Raw genomic sequence first — 15,336 nt, forward strand, 5'->3', positions numbered from 1 at the left:
CATCGCATCTCAGACCTGCAGGGGGGGGGGGGGGGCGGGGGCTGTCATGTGGAGGTGACCGGTGCTGAACAAGTCCGCACCGGTCTCCTCCTAGGTGAAGCAGGGGACACCAGTGTTTTGGGTCCCCTGCCAGCGTTGCTATTGGCTGGAACAACGCTCCAGCCAATGGCAGCGCTATAGCTACACAGGAAGAGGCAGAACTTCCCTGCATGCAGCCATTCTAGCTGGTAACTGCAGAGAAGTTCTGTGCCTTTCTGTGCTGCTGTTGGCTTGATGGGACTTGTGGTGCACCACCACTGCAATTTAACCCTTTCCTGCTGAAAGAAGAAGAAAAAAACAAAAGAAGAAAAAAAGAACATCTGGAATAGCTGCACTGATTTATTTTTTTTCATTTGCAGCTGTTCCAGATCCCTAAACCACCCTCTGTCCGCTGTGATGCTGATGGTGCACGCAGAGGCAGTGGCCCTGGGTGCGTTGAAACTGTGCCTCCTGCCAGAGCACAAGAAAAATAATCATCCACGATACCTACCTTCATGTCCCATTTTGCAGGGCGGCACAGGACAGCGCTCTCGAAGTCAGACCAGTGCGACCAGGTTGTTGGTTGGATTGCAGCAGATAATGCTTCCACCAAGTCCAGTCCCAGTAGCCATCCTGATCCTTCTTCCTCCCACCATGGAGAGTCTTGCCAAACAAGTGATCCAACACTCGGATATTCCGAAGAGCTATTTTCAGCGCCATTACTTCATTTGGGCCTCTCAACAAGCCCGCTTGAAGAGGGACATGAGATCTTGTGCCCTAAATTCCCCAAATCTTAAAGGGACTCTGTCACCACTTTCTAACCCCCACTTTTAAAACTATAGTTCTGTCCATGGAGCCCCTGTGATTTCAATGGTGTTGTTATATGCGAAATCCGCAGGCTCGTTTTGATAAAAAAAGCTTTTAACTAACCTGTCAGTCATGAGGATAAGGTGCCCAGGGCGTTTCTCCCGGTCTGAACATGCCGCCAGCCGCCGCCGCCGTTGGTGCCCAGCTCCTCCTCTGCCTTGAATTTGCGCCGCCTGAATGTCAAGAAATACGCCTCCGGCTCTCCCTCAGTCCCCCCTCCTTCTTTTCTAAGATCCCGCGCGTGCGGCAGTGTTCGCGTTATCGGGAGGTTGAGCGAAGTGCGCATGCGCATGCGCACTTCGCTCAATGAGGCTGAATCGTAAAGTCTGCACGGGCGCATCAGGCACAGGCCTGTGCGCACGCGCGAAATTTTGGAAAAGGAGGGGGGACTGAGGGAGAGCCGGAGGCGTATTTCTTGACATTCAGGCGGCGCAAATTCAAGGCAGAGGAGGAGCTGGGCACCAACGGCGGCGGCGGCTGGCGGCATGTTCAGACCGGGAGAAACGCCCTGGGCACCTTATCCTCATGACTGACAGGTTAGTTAAAAGCTTTTTTTATCAAAACGAGCCTGCGGATTTCGCATATAACAACACCATTGAAATCACAGGGGCTCCATGGACAGAACTATAGTTTTAAAAGTGGGGGTTAGAAAGTGGTGACAGAGTCCCTTTAAGCATCCACAGTCACAAAAAAAAGATGACGGTGGGGAACGGCAATTTATTGTTTCACGGGGTGGATGATGATAATGAGACACAGTTGCCACTAAGTCAATGGCAATTTGTGTCTCAAGAGGTTGATGATGAGGATGAGACACAGTTGTCAATAACTGAAGTTGTTGTTAGGTCAACAAGTTAGGAGGATGCGCCGCGTGTGTGGCCATTTCCGCAAGTCATCGTCAGCTTCCGCCGGTCTGTCAACGCTACAGCAACGCTTGCAATTGACAGCTCACCGACTGTTGTGCAACGTGAGCACGCGCTGGAACTTGATGTTCCACATGTTGGCCAGGCTTTGTGAGCAGCAGAGGGCAGTAGTGGAATACCAGCTGCAACATGGTCGTTGCCTTTGCAGTCAGGTTCCGCTCTTCACAAGCGAGGAGTGGGCATAGATGTCTGACCTCTGTAAGGTTTTAAGAAACTTTGAGGAATCAACACAGATGGTGAGCAGCGATAACGCTATTATCAGTGTCACCATCCCACTTCTGTGTCTACTCAAACGCTCGCTGCTCACAATTAAGGCTGACGCTTTGCATGTAGAAGAGATGGAAATGGGGGAAGACATTACACAGGGTGATAGCCAGACCACCCTCAGTTCGTCTTCTCAGCGCAAATTGGATGATGATGAGGAGGAGGAGCAGCAGGAGACGGTTGCCTCCGCTACAGAGGGTAGTACCCATGGAAGTTTAATTCCATCTGTTCAGAGTGGACGGGAAGAAGAGGAGGAAGAGAATGAGGAGATTGAGAGTCATGCTCCTGATGACGACAGCAAAGTCTTGCCTGTTGGGACTCTGGCACACATGGCTGACTTTATGTTAGGCTGCCTTTTCCGCGACCCACGTGTTTTAAACATTTTGAACAACACCGATTACTGGTTGTTCACCCTTCTCGACCCCCGCTACAAAGAGAACTTCTCATCTCTCATTCTGGTGGTGGAGAGGACTAGCAAAATGGTGCAATATCAGAAGGTCCTTGTGGAAAAATTGCTCCAAATATTTCCAGCTGACAACAGCTGGCGGCAGAGTACGTAGTTCCTTGGGCAACCGAGGAGGGTAGACTAGGGGGACACACAGCAGTTCCAACAGAGGCAGGGCAAAACTCTCCAAAGTTTTATGCCACCCCGCCCGCACCCTCACCCTGATGCGCGGCCTAGTGTCACAACGACGGAAATTTTTTGGAAGATGGTGAAGGTGTACGTTGCAGACCGTGTCAGCGTCCTCGATGATCCCTCTGTGCCTTACAACTACTGGGTGTCTAAGCTGGACACGTGGCATGAACTGGCGCTCTACACCTTGGAGGTTCTGGCCAGCCCTGCCGCCAGCATTTTGTCAGATCGGGTATTTAGTGCTGCTGGGGGCATAATAACTGATAAGCGCATCCGCCTGTCAACTGAAAATGCTGACTCTTATCAAAATGAACAAAGCCTGGATTGCCCCTGACTTCTCTAGAGGAAAGCGGCAGAACATAAAGGCACTTTAAATGTTTTTTGTATAATGTACTGAATACACTGTATTCCCATGCACCCCTTCCACCACAAAAAGGGTATATGGTTCAATCTTCCTTTTCTCATCCTCCTCCTTCTCTTCCATCATATCAACATGCTTATTAGTCTGCCCTCGCTCCTAATGTTGTAGAGGGTCAGCTCACCTGCAGGCCCTCGCATATAATGTTTTAGAGGGTCAGCTCACCAGCAGGCCCTTACCTACAATCTTTTAGAGGGCCAGCTCACCTGCAGGCCCTCGCATGTAATGTTTTAGAGGGTCAGCTCACTAGCAGGCCCTTACCTACAATCTTTTAGAGGGTCAGCTCACCTGCAGGCCCTCACATATAATGTTTTAGAGGGTCACCTTACCAGCAGGCCCACAACCATAATGTTTTACAGGGTCAGCTCACCAGCAGGCCCTCACCTACAGTCTTTTAGAGGGTCAGCTCACCTGCAGGCCCTCGCATATATGGTTCAATCTTCCTTTTCTCCTCCTCCTCCTCTTCCATCATATCAAAATGCTTAGTCTGTCCTCGCTCCTAATGTTTTAGAGGGTCAGCTCACCAGCAGGCCCTCGCCCATAATGTTTTACAGGGTCAGCTCACCAGCAGGCCCTCACGCATAATTTTTTCAATGGTTATCTAAGCAGCAGGCACTTGCCCATAATTTTTTCAATGGTCATCTAAGCAGCAGGCACTTGCCCATAATTTTTTCGATGCTCAGATCAGCAGCAGGCACTCGCCCCTAATGTTTTAGAGAGTCAGCTCTGCAGCAGACCCTCGACCCTAATGTTTTAGATGGTCAGCTCAGCAGCAGGCCCTCACCTGTTATGTTTTAGCGGGTCACCAGCAGGCCCTTGCCCCTAATGTTTTTGAGGGTCACCAGCAGGCCATCAATCATAATTTTTCAAGGATGTATGATGCCCTCCATTATGTGTAATAAAGGGTGTATTGTAGTGCATTTTTTTTTTGGCAGCCCTTTCACTTAGTGCATAGGCTTTATGAGTGTAGGAGTCCAACTACATGAACAATTGTACCACAATGTGAATGAGGCCCTCCTTTATCTGATATACAGGTTGTATCGGAGGGCCTCTTCCTTGTAATTTTTGGCAGCACTTGCACTTTATATACAAGTAAATATAAAGGAAAGAATCCTAACGATTTTCCTAACGATTTTTTTCTCTAAAATCAATTTTATCTTCGGTTTGGTGCGTATTATTGTCAGTCTGTAAAAGTGGCGCACTACTTGGACAACATCGTTCCCAGCAGCGATCTGAGAGTCCAAGATGCATCCAGACATCCTCCCCATGCTGCTACCGAACCATTTCGATGGCGTTTTCATCAATTTCTGACCTTTTCCTATGAACCAGACACCCTCCCCTCTTCAGAGCAGGGGGCGCCTGGTTTAATGCTCGGGTTCTCCCATTGCACCCGAGCATCCCAATACTACTCACCACACATCTTGAAATATTCCTTGAGGGGTGTAGTTTCCAGAATGGTGTCACTTTTTGGGGGTTTCCACTCTATGGGTACCTCAGGGTGTCTTCAAATGCGACATAGCTAGAAAAAGCCAATCCTGCAAAATCTGTCCTCCATAAGACCTATGGCGCTACTTCTCTGTGTTTTGTGCATCCGCAATTTGTGGACAGCAAAACTCATACGCCCATCTGAATGAGCCCTTTAGAAAAATAGCTCTAAAGCAATGCTCCCCTGTCTTCTGTTTCCATAACTGTGGAGACTTAGCACTGACTGTGTAATGTAATCAGAAGACAGAGGAGCGTTGCTAAGGCTCAAAATGGGCCACTTTAGAGCTATTTTTCTAATAGAAATGTATGATTTCAATAATTAAAGTATATTACAAAAATGGTCAGTAATATCACTGCCCCTAAAAAAAGAATGACAGTCCTGACGGTCCTGAAATTACAATATAAGTACCTGGGAGATGTCCTCCCGCTTCTATTTTTTTCGGATGGGCTGCTTCGTTCCCCCGCTGTGCCCCCTGTTCTGGTTTCCCGCCTGGTATGTAAATCCATAGCATTGGTACAGGGAGGAGGATACGGCCGAATTTTTAATAAAGTATTATACTGTGTTATTACATGCAACATTACCCTTTTTTATATTTTGCATACATTTGTGAATGTGTGCAAGCCATTACCACATTTTTGCAACCTGCCCAAAAAGGAGGGGGGGGGGGTGTTATTAAATGGGTATCAAGTACATACAAAATGTCTCTGTATCTCTGTATAGTCCAAATATGATCTAAATCCCTTCAGCAGAACAGATCTGTGTCCTGTCATTGTAACCTTTCCCCCAATTATATGGAGGTTACTGTACTGTATACAGACAAGGACTTGGAAATGTACACGTTTGCTTTATCTTTACTATGCATGTAACAAAGCTGCACCAGTTACCTTGGCGGCAGCCGTGACCGCAGCTGTGGCAGCAACATTCAGACCTCTCTTGCCAAAATGTACCAGGGCGTCATAGCTGCGATCCTTTGCTTGGATGAGACACTCGTCAATTTCCTGAAATAAAATAGAAAATTTATTTATTATCAAGAAATTCTAATTATACTTCTAAAATATCTATCTCTCTCTCTCTCTCATGTCTATATCTATCTATCTATCTATCTCCTATCTATCTATCTATCTATCTATCTATCTATCTATCTATCCCATATCTATCTATTTATCTCATATCTATCTATCTCCTATCTATCTAAAGCAAAAATCTGGCAGCACTACATCCAACTTAAACAAAAAGGGTGCACGCCTGAAGGGAATAGACCATTGCCCAATATACAAAGTAGCAAAAAGGCAGCACTCCAAAATCAGCAAAAAAATTAAGAAAATGCTTTTATTCACCCATGTGGATACGCAACGTTTCGGCTCAACACTAGAGCCTTTTTCAAGCTCTAGTGAATAAAAGCATTTTCTTCCTTTTTTGCTGATTTTGGAGTGCTGCCTTTTTGTTACTTTATCTATCTCCTATCTATCTATTGATCTATCTATCTCCTATCTATCTATCTATCTATCTATCTATCTATCTATCTCCTATCTATCTATCTATCTATCTCCTATCTATCTATCTATCTATCTCCTATCTATCTATCTATCTATCTATCTATCTATCTATCTATCTATCTTCTATCTATCTCCTATCTATCTATCTATCTATCTATCTCCTATCTATCTATCTATCTATCTATCTTCTATCTATCTCCTATCTATCTATTTATTTATTTTATGCACTTATATAGCACAGCTATCAATTTGTCCCCAGTGTCTGTCTATCTACTGTATCTATCTATCTATCGATCTATCCCATATACAGTACAGACCAAAAGTTTGGACACACCTTCTCATTCAAAGAGTTTTCTTTATTTTCATGACTATGAAGATTGTAGATTCACACTGAAGGCATCAAAACTATGAATTAACACATGTGGAATTATAAACATAACAAAAAAGTGTGAAACAACTGAAAATATGTCATATTCTAGGTTCTTCAAAGTAGCCACCTTTTGCTTTGATTACTGCTTTGCACACTCTTGGCATTCTCTTGATGAGCTTCAAGAGGTAGTCACCTGAAATGGTTTTCACTTCACAGGTGTGCCCTGTCAGGTTTAATAAGTGGGATTTCTTGCCTTATAAATGGGGTTGGGACCATCAGTTGCGTTGAGGAGAAGTCAGGTGGATACACAGCTGATAGTCCTACTGAATAGACTGTTAGAATTTGTATTATGGCAAGAAAAAAGCAGCTAAGTAAAGAAAAACTTTAAGAAATGAAGGTCAGTCAGTCCAAAAAATTGGGAAAACTTTGAAAGTGTCCCCAAGTGCAGTCACAAAAACCATCAAGCGCTACAAAGAAACTGGCTCACATGCGGACCGCCCCAGGAAAGGAAGACCAAGAGTCACCTCTGCTGCGGAGGATAAGTTCATCCGAGTCACCAGCCTCAGAAATCGCAGGTTAACAGCAGCTCAGATTAGAGACCAGGTCAATGCCACACAGAGTTCTAGCAGCAGACACATCTCTAGAACAACTGTTAAGAGGAGACTGTGTGAATCAGGCCTTCATGGTAGAATATCTGCTAGGAAACCACTGCTAAGGACAGGCAACAAGCAGAAGAGACTTGTTTGGGCTAAAGAACACAAGGAATGGACATTAGACCAGTGGAAAACTGTGCTTTGGTCTGATGAGTCCAAATTTGAGATCTTTGGTTCCAACCACCGTGTCTTTGTGCGACGCAGAAAAGGTGAACGGATGGACTCTACATGCCTGGTTCCCACCGTGAAGCATGGAGGAGGAGGTGTGATGGTGTGGGTGTGCTTTGCTGGTGACACTGTTGGGGATTTATTCAAAATTGAAGGCATACTGAACCAGCATGGCTACCACAGCATCTTGCAGCGGCATGCTATTTCATCCGGTTTGCGTTTAGTTGGACCATCATTTATTTTTCAACAGGACAATGACCCCAAACACACCTCCAGGCTGTGTAAGGGCTATTTGACCATGAAGGAGAGTGATGGGGTGCTGCGCCAGATGACCTGGCCTCCACAGTCACCGGACCTGAACCCAATCGAGATGGTTTGGGGTGAGCTGGACCGCAGAGTGAAGGCAAAAGGGCCAACAAGTGCTAAGCATCTCTGGGAACTCCTTCAAGACTGTTGGAAGACCATTTCAGGTGACTACCTCTTGAAGCTCATCAAGAGAATGCCAAGAGTGTGCAAAGCAGTAATCAAAGCAAAAGGTGACTACTTTGAAGAACCTAGAATATGACATATTTTCAGTTGTTTCACACTTTTTTGTTATGTATATAATTCCACATGTGTTAATTCATAGTTTTGATGCCTTCAGTGTGAATCTACAATCTTCATAGTCATGAAAATAAAGAAAACTCTTTGAATGAGAAGGTGTGTCCAAACTTTTGGTCTGTACTGTATATCTATTAATCTCATCTATCTATCTATCTATCTATCTATTATCTATTACAGGGCTGGCCAACCTGTGGCTCTCCAGCTGTTGTAAAACTACAATTCCCACCATGCCCTGCTGTAGACTGATAGCTGTAAGCAGTCTAGGCATGCTGGGAGTTGTAGTTTTGCAACAGCTGGAGAGCCGCAGGTTGGCCAGCCCTGATCTATTATCTATCTCATATCTATCTATCTATCTATCTATCTATCTATCTATCTATCTCATATCTATCTATCTATCTCCTATCTATCTATCTATCTATCTATCTATCTATCTATCTATCTTATTATACATCAGTTTCTAACAATACCTTTTCTTTTGAGGATAGTGTTGGGTGAACAAATTTTCTATAAAGAAGGCTAGATCCTTTCGTGTAGGGAGACAGCAGCCAGGCCACAAAAGCAATTTTCAGCTCATAGTAAAATGGAAACCTAAGAGATACAAAATAACATAAAATGCCATCTATATAAAAACAAGCAGAAGGCCTCCCTGATGAGGCAACAGGTGCATGTTACAGACCACCAGCCCCAGAGTACTGGGTATGGGAACATTACCCCCTTTACCTCCCTTCATCAAAATGGACTATAAAGTTTTTGTTTTTTTTCGGGAATTAAGAAAATGAAAATACTTAAATATTACTTTATTATAAATATATACTCAAATACCTTTCATTAGTTATAATGGCTAGTATTGTCTGGGGAGCAATTATAAGGGGAAACAAATGGCCGCTGTCCCATTAGGTCACACAAAACCTGTCCTGATCACACATGAGGACAAGTTACTTCACAACACTGAGGTAAGGAGCTGCCTCATCCTCCTCCTCCTCTCTACTTGTCAGGGATTATGATCCTGAATACAGATGATAAGAACTTTAGCTGAATCTCTGGGGAATTACGTTCATGAGGAGACATGAAGTACAGAAAGGACGGACAGGACAGGCTGTGGTAATGTGTTGCTGTGGTAATGGAGACTGCATACGAAAGCTGCTGCTCATTATCTACACCTCACCCTCCTCTCATGCCTCATCATCATCATCTCCATTCCCACAGAGATTCACCTGTATTCGGGATCATCATTCCTGACAAGCAGAGCAGAGAGGAGGATGAGGCAGAGCAGAGAGGAGGATGAGGCAGCTCTACAGCTCAGTGCTCTGAAGTAACTTGTCCTCCTGCGTGATTAGGACAGGTTTTGTGTGTACTAATAAGACGGCGGCCATTTTGTTTCTCCTAATGACTGCTCTCTAGACAAAACGAACCATTATAACTAATGAAAGGTATTTGTGAATATATTTACAATAAAGTAATATTAAGGTATTTTCATTTTTTTAATTCCTGGAGAACCCCTTTAAAATTAACCAGTATTAAATAGCGGTTTAATGTTGGATTATGTGGCTCCTGAATGTCAGTATTATGTGAGCTCTATTTGACTATATGGGTGTTTAAAGGGGTTGCCTGGGCTGATCAGCGGGGGTGCTGGGAGTCGGACCCCCACCAATCTGATACTGATTACCTATCCTGAGGATAGGTCATCAATAGTAAAAGCCCAGTCAACCCCTTTAATTATTTGGATACTGTATGGTATCTATATGGAGTATCATGTGGACACCCTTATTTCAGTATTATTTAGGCACTGTATTGTGGTATTATCTGGACGCTATATGGCAGTATTGGGCAGGTACTACATGGCTGTATAATATGTGTACTGTATGGTTGTTTTATATGAAAGTGCTGTGTGTGCCTCATGTGTATATTCTTTCACTATGGCTATATTGGTGTATAAACACTTGGATAATTAAGACATATGTAGGTATTCATGCTGTAATCTTCTTAATCTTTCTAGGCCTCAATATATCAAAAACGTGCCCTGAACATACTACACAAATATGGGTCCATAAGATCTTGAGATATAATTATTGCTTTTAAAGCCGTTTTTTTAAAATGTGTGTGAAAATGTGCACTGTACAAGTGAGGTCTTAGATTTATACACAGCATGTGTTGACTGTATTCTAATAGTCACCAGCAGAACTGTGAATACAGCTCTGGACTATAATACAGGCTGTAACAAAGTTTCAGTGCAAAAAAAAAAAAAAACTTACTCCCTTGTCATGTTCCAAGGCTTGTTAAAAATTAAGGAGCCACTTCCAGGAGGTGGCGCTAGTGAGTTGGTTCTCTTTCCCTGGGAGACACTTTGCATCCCCCCCCCCTCCCCCCATAGACCATTGCCAATAAGTTTATATACACCTGGTCTCTTTAAGGAGAGCCAGCAGCTTGCCTAATTTACAATATTTCTCAGAATCACCAACTAGTGGTCACAGCTGGTACTGCAGCCTTTTCTTGGATTTTCATGCTACAAATACTTTACTAGGTACTTACCAGCACAGGAATATGTCTGTAAATGTTTCCAAGGTCATGAAAAGTGCAAATATGATCCAGTACATCATCCATTTTACCTAAGCAAGACAAACATAAAGGGTTTTATCACTTTTTGGTGATTTAAAGGGAGTCACTGATAAACCAGACACAATGGGGGTCATTTATCAAGGGACGTGTGACTATTTTAGTCATATAAATAGTCGCAAGTTCCATTTTTGACCAGCTGTGTGACAAGTGTAAGGCCGATTCATTGGCCTGTATTTGTGGGAGGGGCTTGGCCACCTACTTCAACGGCCGGCGCCCTCCCACAAACGTACGTAGTGCAGAGTCCTCCCTCCCACCCACCCTTTTCTCCTGTTACTCTCAAAGGGGATGCCCTCTTTCAGGCGTCCCTCCACGACACGGTCACGGCACAACTCTGACCGCTTAGGGGTAGGGTAGCTCAGGTAGGACAGACACGTACTTGGTTGCCACGACCACAATATGAAATCGCACAGCCGGTGTCGAAACATTTTCTACAGTTGGGCGGGACTCCGGGCCCCATAAAATTTACTAACATATACACCTTGAAACATGTGGGCGAAAAACTACATTAATCTGGGCCTGGCGCAGTTTTTCCACTAAGCGCGCAGCTGCCTTAGATTAGCCCGTAGATATGACCGCTGCAGGATGTCTTGCCTTGTGGAATTTGGGTCACTTCTGAAGAGTGGGAGTTCCAGAAGTAGGTCTCCCACCAATCCTATGCTATCCCGTGTATATGCCAGGATGTGTACTGCCTCGTCATAAATTAGTCTAATCCTCCAGGGGAAACAAAGACCGATGTGCCCGATGCCTTGTAGAGCTAGCTCAGCTAAATGTAATGATGCCATTCTCTTACAGATGTATGTAAATGAGCAGTTAAGTGCACAGGGGGCGGGCCCAAACCACTCTGTGCACCCTTGCTCCTCCTGCTTCCTCTGCTTCTCGATTGACAGCACCAGGTTCCTGCATTGTCATCTCAGCTAGCCCTGTCAATTAAGAACAGGGCGGTGCTGGTAGGGAAAGCAGGAGGGGCAAGGGGAGTGGCTTGGGCCCGCCCTCAGTGCACTTAATTGTTCATTAGTAATAGCATGCAGCGATCGAACGATGAGCGATAAATTGCTCCTTTTCTGTAGATAGGACAAATCTGCCTGACAAATTAGACTTGATTATTATTAGTCGCTGCCTAATCCACTTGTCTATTCAGAAATCTGCAGTGAGGTTTACAGTTAGAAGTGTAAATTCTCTAGGGGCGAATGAGCAATGTTCACAATAGTAATTCGTATTCGCAAACTGCAAAAAATACTTAGAGATTATTGCTAAATTGTTGCTTGCAGCTTGTTAATGAAAAAAGAAGTGCCCCTCTAAGGATACGGCCACACGGTCAGGATTTCCTGAGGCAGTTTTGGACGCCAAAACCAGGAGTGAAAAAAAAAAAAGAGAAGTCATACCCGCCCTTTATACTTTCTCTTCTTTATGATCCACTCCTAATTTTGGCTTCCAAAACTGCATCAGGAAACCTGACCCTGTGGCCGTACCCTGATAGGACCCAATAGAGTCCAATGGGGCTGTACAGTAACATGTGTCATGCAAGTCAGAAATGTCACCCAATAAAAAAAAACCTGCTCGATTGTCTGCAACTTGCTGTCTTGCGATTATTCTAGAACTGTGATATGGCTGTAAAAACACAACCAAATGTAACTTACAGCATGGTCTATGACGGCAAAGTCTTGTAGGACCTGTGACCAAAAATCGAATGGATTTTCTGCAACTGTCATTTTGCAGGCGCGGTATGTCGCGTGTTGCAGTGCGACACTATTGACAGTGATGACATGCAGTGTTGTACGACACGTCAACATGTAGCCCCTAAATAAGAGTCAAATCAAAGGGGTTTTCCGAGACTTTTATACTGATGACCTATCCTCTGGATAGTAGAACTGTATAGTGAAAGCTGCACCAACGTTCCCTCTAGACTCCCTCCGGAATGCCTCAGCTTATCAGCAACCATGCATCCACAGCGGTCGCTCCATTAACAATTCAAGTAAAATCGACGGCAGCATGTCCTTCAAGGGTTCTTTAATTAAATTGGGTCCATAAAAATGTACAAAAAGTGCCAAAGATAGTGAAACGTTTCGACTAAATCATAGTCTTTCTCAAGAAAGACTATGATTTAGTCTAAACGTTGCACTATCTTTGGCATTTTTTGTACATTTTTATGGACCCAATTTAAATAAAGAACCCTTGAAGGACATGCTGCCGTCGATTTTACTTGACCTATCCTCTGGATAGGTCATCAGTATCTGATCGGTGGGGGTCCGACACCCGGGACTCTTGCTGAACACCTGTTTGAGAAGGCAGCGGCACTCGCAGTAGCGCTGCGGCTTTCTTTCAGCTCACCAAGCACAGCGCCGTCCATAGTATAGCGGCTGTGCTTGGTATCGCAGCTCAGCCCTATTCACTTTAATGGGACTGAACTCAGCCTAGGCCATGTGACCAATGAACGTAATGTCACATGGCGTAGGCTAAGCTGCAAGAAGGCTGTGGCGTTACTGCAAGCACAGGTGCCTTATCAAACAGCTGATCAGCGGGGCCCCGGGTGTCAGACCCCCACCGATCATCAGTTTAAAAAAACTAGGAAAAGCCCTTTAAGAATCATACAGTCTAATAATAGGCGTAACTCCTCTTTTGTAACTTTTCTAACCCTTCCCACGGCTCCCTAGCATGCTTACAGTTAATCAAAACGTTACCTCTGGCATCTTTCCTGCTCTTATAAATCCATCAAAAACGATCTTTATAAGATATGCAAATGAGGGCTTGCAAGTGCCCAGGGGCGGCGTTACTCTCTTAGGTGCCCTGCTTGCTCAGCCTTTTCATTGCGTCCCTCCGCCCCTTCCTACCCTCCACCCGCCCATCCTTTCCCTCTGACCGCTTTTCTCATAGCTCATAGCACCGCAATGCCCATTCCTTGTACGGCATCACAGTAATTAATGCGCATGCGCCGATGGACCGCATCCTTTGTTGTGTTTTCGCGTCGTTAGCCGGCCGACGGACGGAGTGCACATGCGCGGGATCTCGGCGGAATAACAAGCTATGAAAAAAGCGGTCAGAGGGAAAGGATGGGCGGGTGGAGGGTAGGAAGAGGCGGGGGGACGCAATGAAAAGACTGAGCAAGCAGGGCACCTAAGAGGGTAACGCCGCCCCTGGGCACTTGCGAGCCCTCATTTGCGTATCTTATAAAGATAGTTTTTGATGGATTTATAAGAGCAGGAAAGATGCGAGAGGTAACGTTTTGATTAACTGTAAGGATGCTAGAGAGCTGTGGGAAGGGTTAAAAAAGTGAAATGCTGGTGACAGACTCCCTTTAATGTTTGGAGGTGGTCATGTACTTTTTGTCCAATTAAGAACTGGGATGTGTACAGGAGGTGTAGGTGAGGTCATCATGGGAATGATGTCATGTATGAAACACATTAATGTCTATGGACTGCAGTCGACTGCTGCATTTTGAGCTATGATAATCAGTGATGGCCTGCGAACACATGCGGGCTGCCATCTTTAGTAAGGTAGACTCACCCGTCCAGCGATGCACAGGTAAGCCCTTGGAGTCAGTCTGAAATCAAATGCAGTTAGCGGGAGCAGGCAGTTCCGAGAACAGCCCAATGAAGGCCCCCGGCAGCTGTTCTCGGAACTGCCTGCTCCCGGTGACTGTATTTGATTTCAGACTGACTCCAAGGGCTTACCTGTGCATCGCCGGACGGGTGAGTCTACCTTACTAAAGATGGCAGCCCGCATGTGTTTGCTGGCGAACACTGCGAACTGACCATCACTGATGATAATGATATGCCCTCATCTGGGGTATAAGAATCTATTGTTCGAAGAGAGACGCTGCCATCTAATCGCTATACGATCCAAGACCACCCAGCTTTCCGCAGTGTGCCTGAATTTTCAATCCACTCTGAATCCTGCTCTGCACTGTCTCAATACACATGATGAGGACAATCGACTACTTTTGTCGAAAAATAGTTGCGACAATATTGCACGGCCGCTTTCATCCGTGTTCGGCAGTTGGGCGTGACGGGGTATGTCAGGGGCCATGCTACAGCCCCCGTCAAATTTACAGGTGGAAATGTTGGTGAAAAAGTAACCCAGGCAAGGGCTTGAGTAGTTTTTTGCCAGTTGCAAAGACTGCCACAGATGCGCCTAATTTATGACGAGACACATGCCTCGTCATAAATTCGCTGAATCTTATGGCTGGGTGGAAACTAAGACCGGCATAAAAAGCCAGTCTTAGTAAATGTGCCCCGATTTCTTGTCCAAGAAGAAATGTCTCATGAATTTATTACAGGGACACGCAATTTCCAGCACTGGTGTCAGCGAACGTGCAGCCGTATGGCATTGTACTAGTAGCGCAGCGCACATGAATGCAGGGGTCCTGCTAAGGAGCAAGTGCAAAGATGTAGTAGTTTGTATAGGGACTTGTGAAGGTGGAGCCACGCTCACATCTCCGGCGAATGTTTCTGGCAGAGCTCACCGGAGACAGCACTGCTGGTTTCTACAGATCACCACTGGATCCCTATTGACTATGTGGGATCTGGCAGTGATCCGGCCGCATTCTGGCATAAATGGCATTGTATGCAACGGTTTTTGGTCCGGCATTTGTGCCGGATCCTCTTGCCGCAGATGCGAACGCGGCCTTATACGTTTAGACTGCTCATGGATCTTGCCCCAGCATCAGCCGATGTATAATATAATACCAGGAATACCGGAGCAGACGGTCTAATTGTTGCAGAATGTTGTGGAACGTTTATTTGACTTTTTTCCCTAAAGCAAATCCTCTCCTCTTTACTTTGGTCTTGAAATGGATTTTTCCATCTTACATGTGGTTTTCTGTTTCG

At 45.2% G+C, this 15,336-nt stretch overlaps 1 protein-coding gene across 5 annotated transcripts in view; it reads right to left on the reverse strand.

The window, feature by feature from the left end:
* REEP1 (receptor accessory protein 1) overlaps positions 1 to 15,336 on the reverse strand; it is a 98,539-nt gene that overhangs the window by 51,579 nt on the left and 31,624 nt on the right. For all 5 annotated transcript variants that reach the window (XR_006390095.1, XM_044295206.1, XM_044295173.1 and 2 more), the window contains exons 3-5: positions 10,427 to 10,503; positions 8,365 to 8,485; positions 5,492 to 5,605 (exon numbers count right to left, since the gene is read on the reverse strand). Coding sequence is in view for 4 of the 5 variants with exons in the window: in XM_044295206.1 (XP_044151141.1) it covers positions 5,492 to 5,605; positions 8,365 to 8,485; positions 10,427 to 10,503 (312 nt within the window). In the remaining variant the exon portion in view is untranslated. The remainder of the gene's footprint in view (positions 1 to 5,491; positions 5,606 to 8,364; positions 8,486 to 10,426; positions 10,504 to 15,336) is intronic.

The sequence above is a fragment of the Bufo gargarizans genome, chromosome 1, assembly GCF_014858855.1.
Source record: "Bufo gargarizans isolate SCDJY-AF-19 chromosome 1, ASM1485885v1, whole genome shotgun sequence".
In the NCBI taxonomy this organism is placed as follows: Eukaryota; Metazoa; Chordata; class Amphibia; order Anura; family Bufonidae; genus Bufo; species Bufo gargarizans.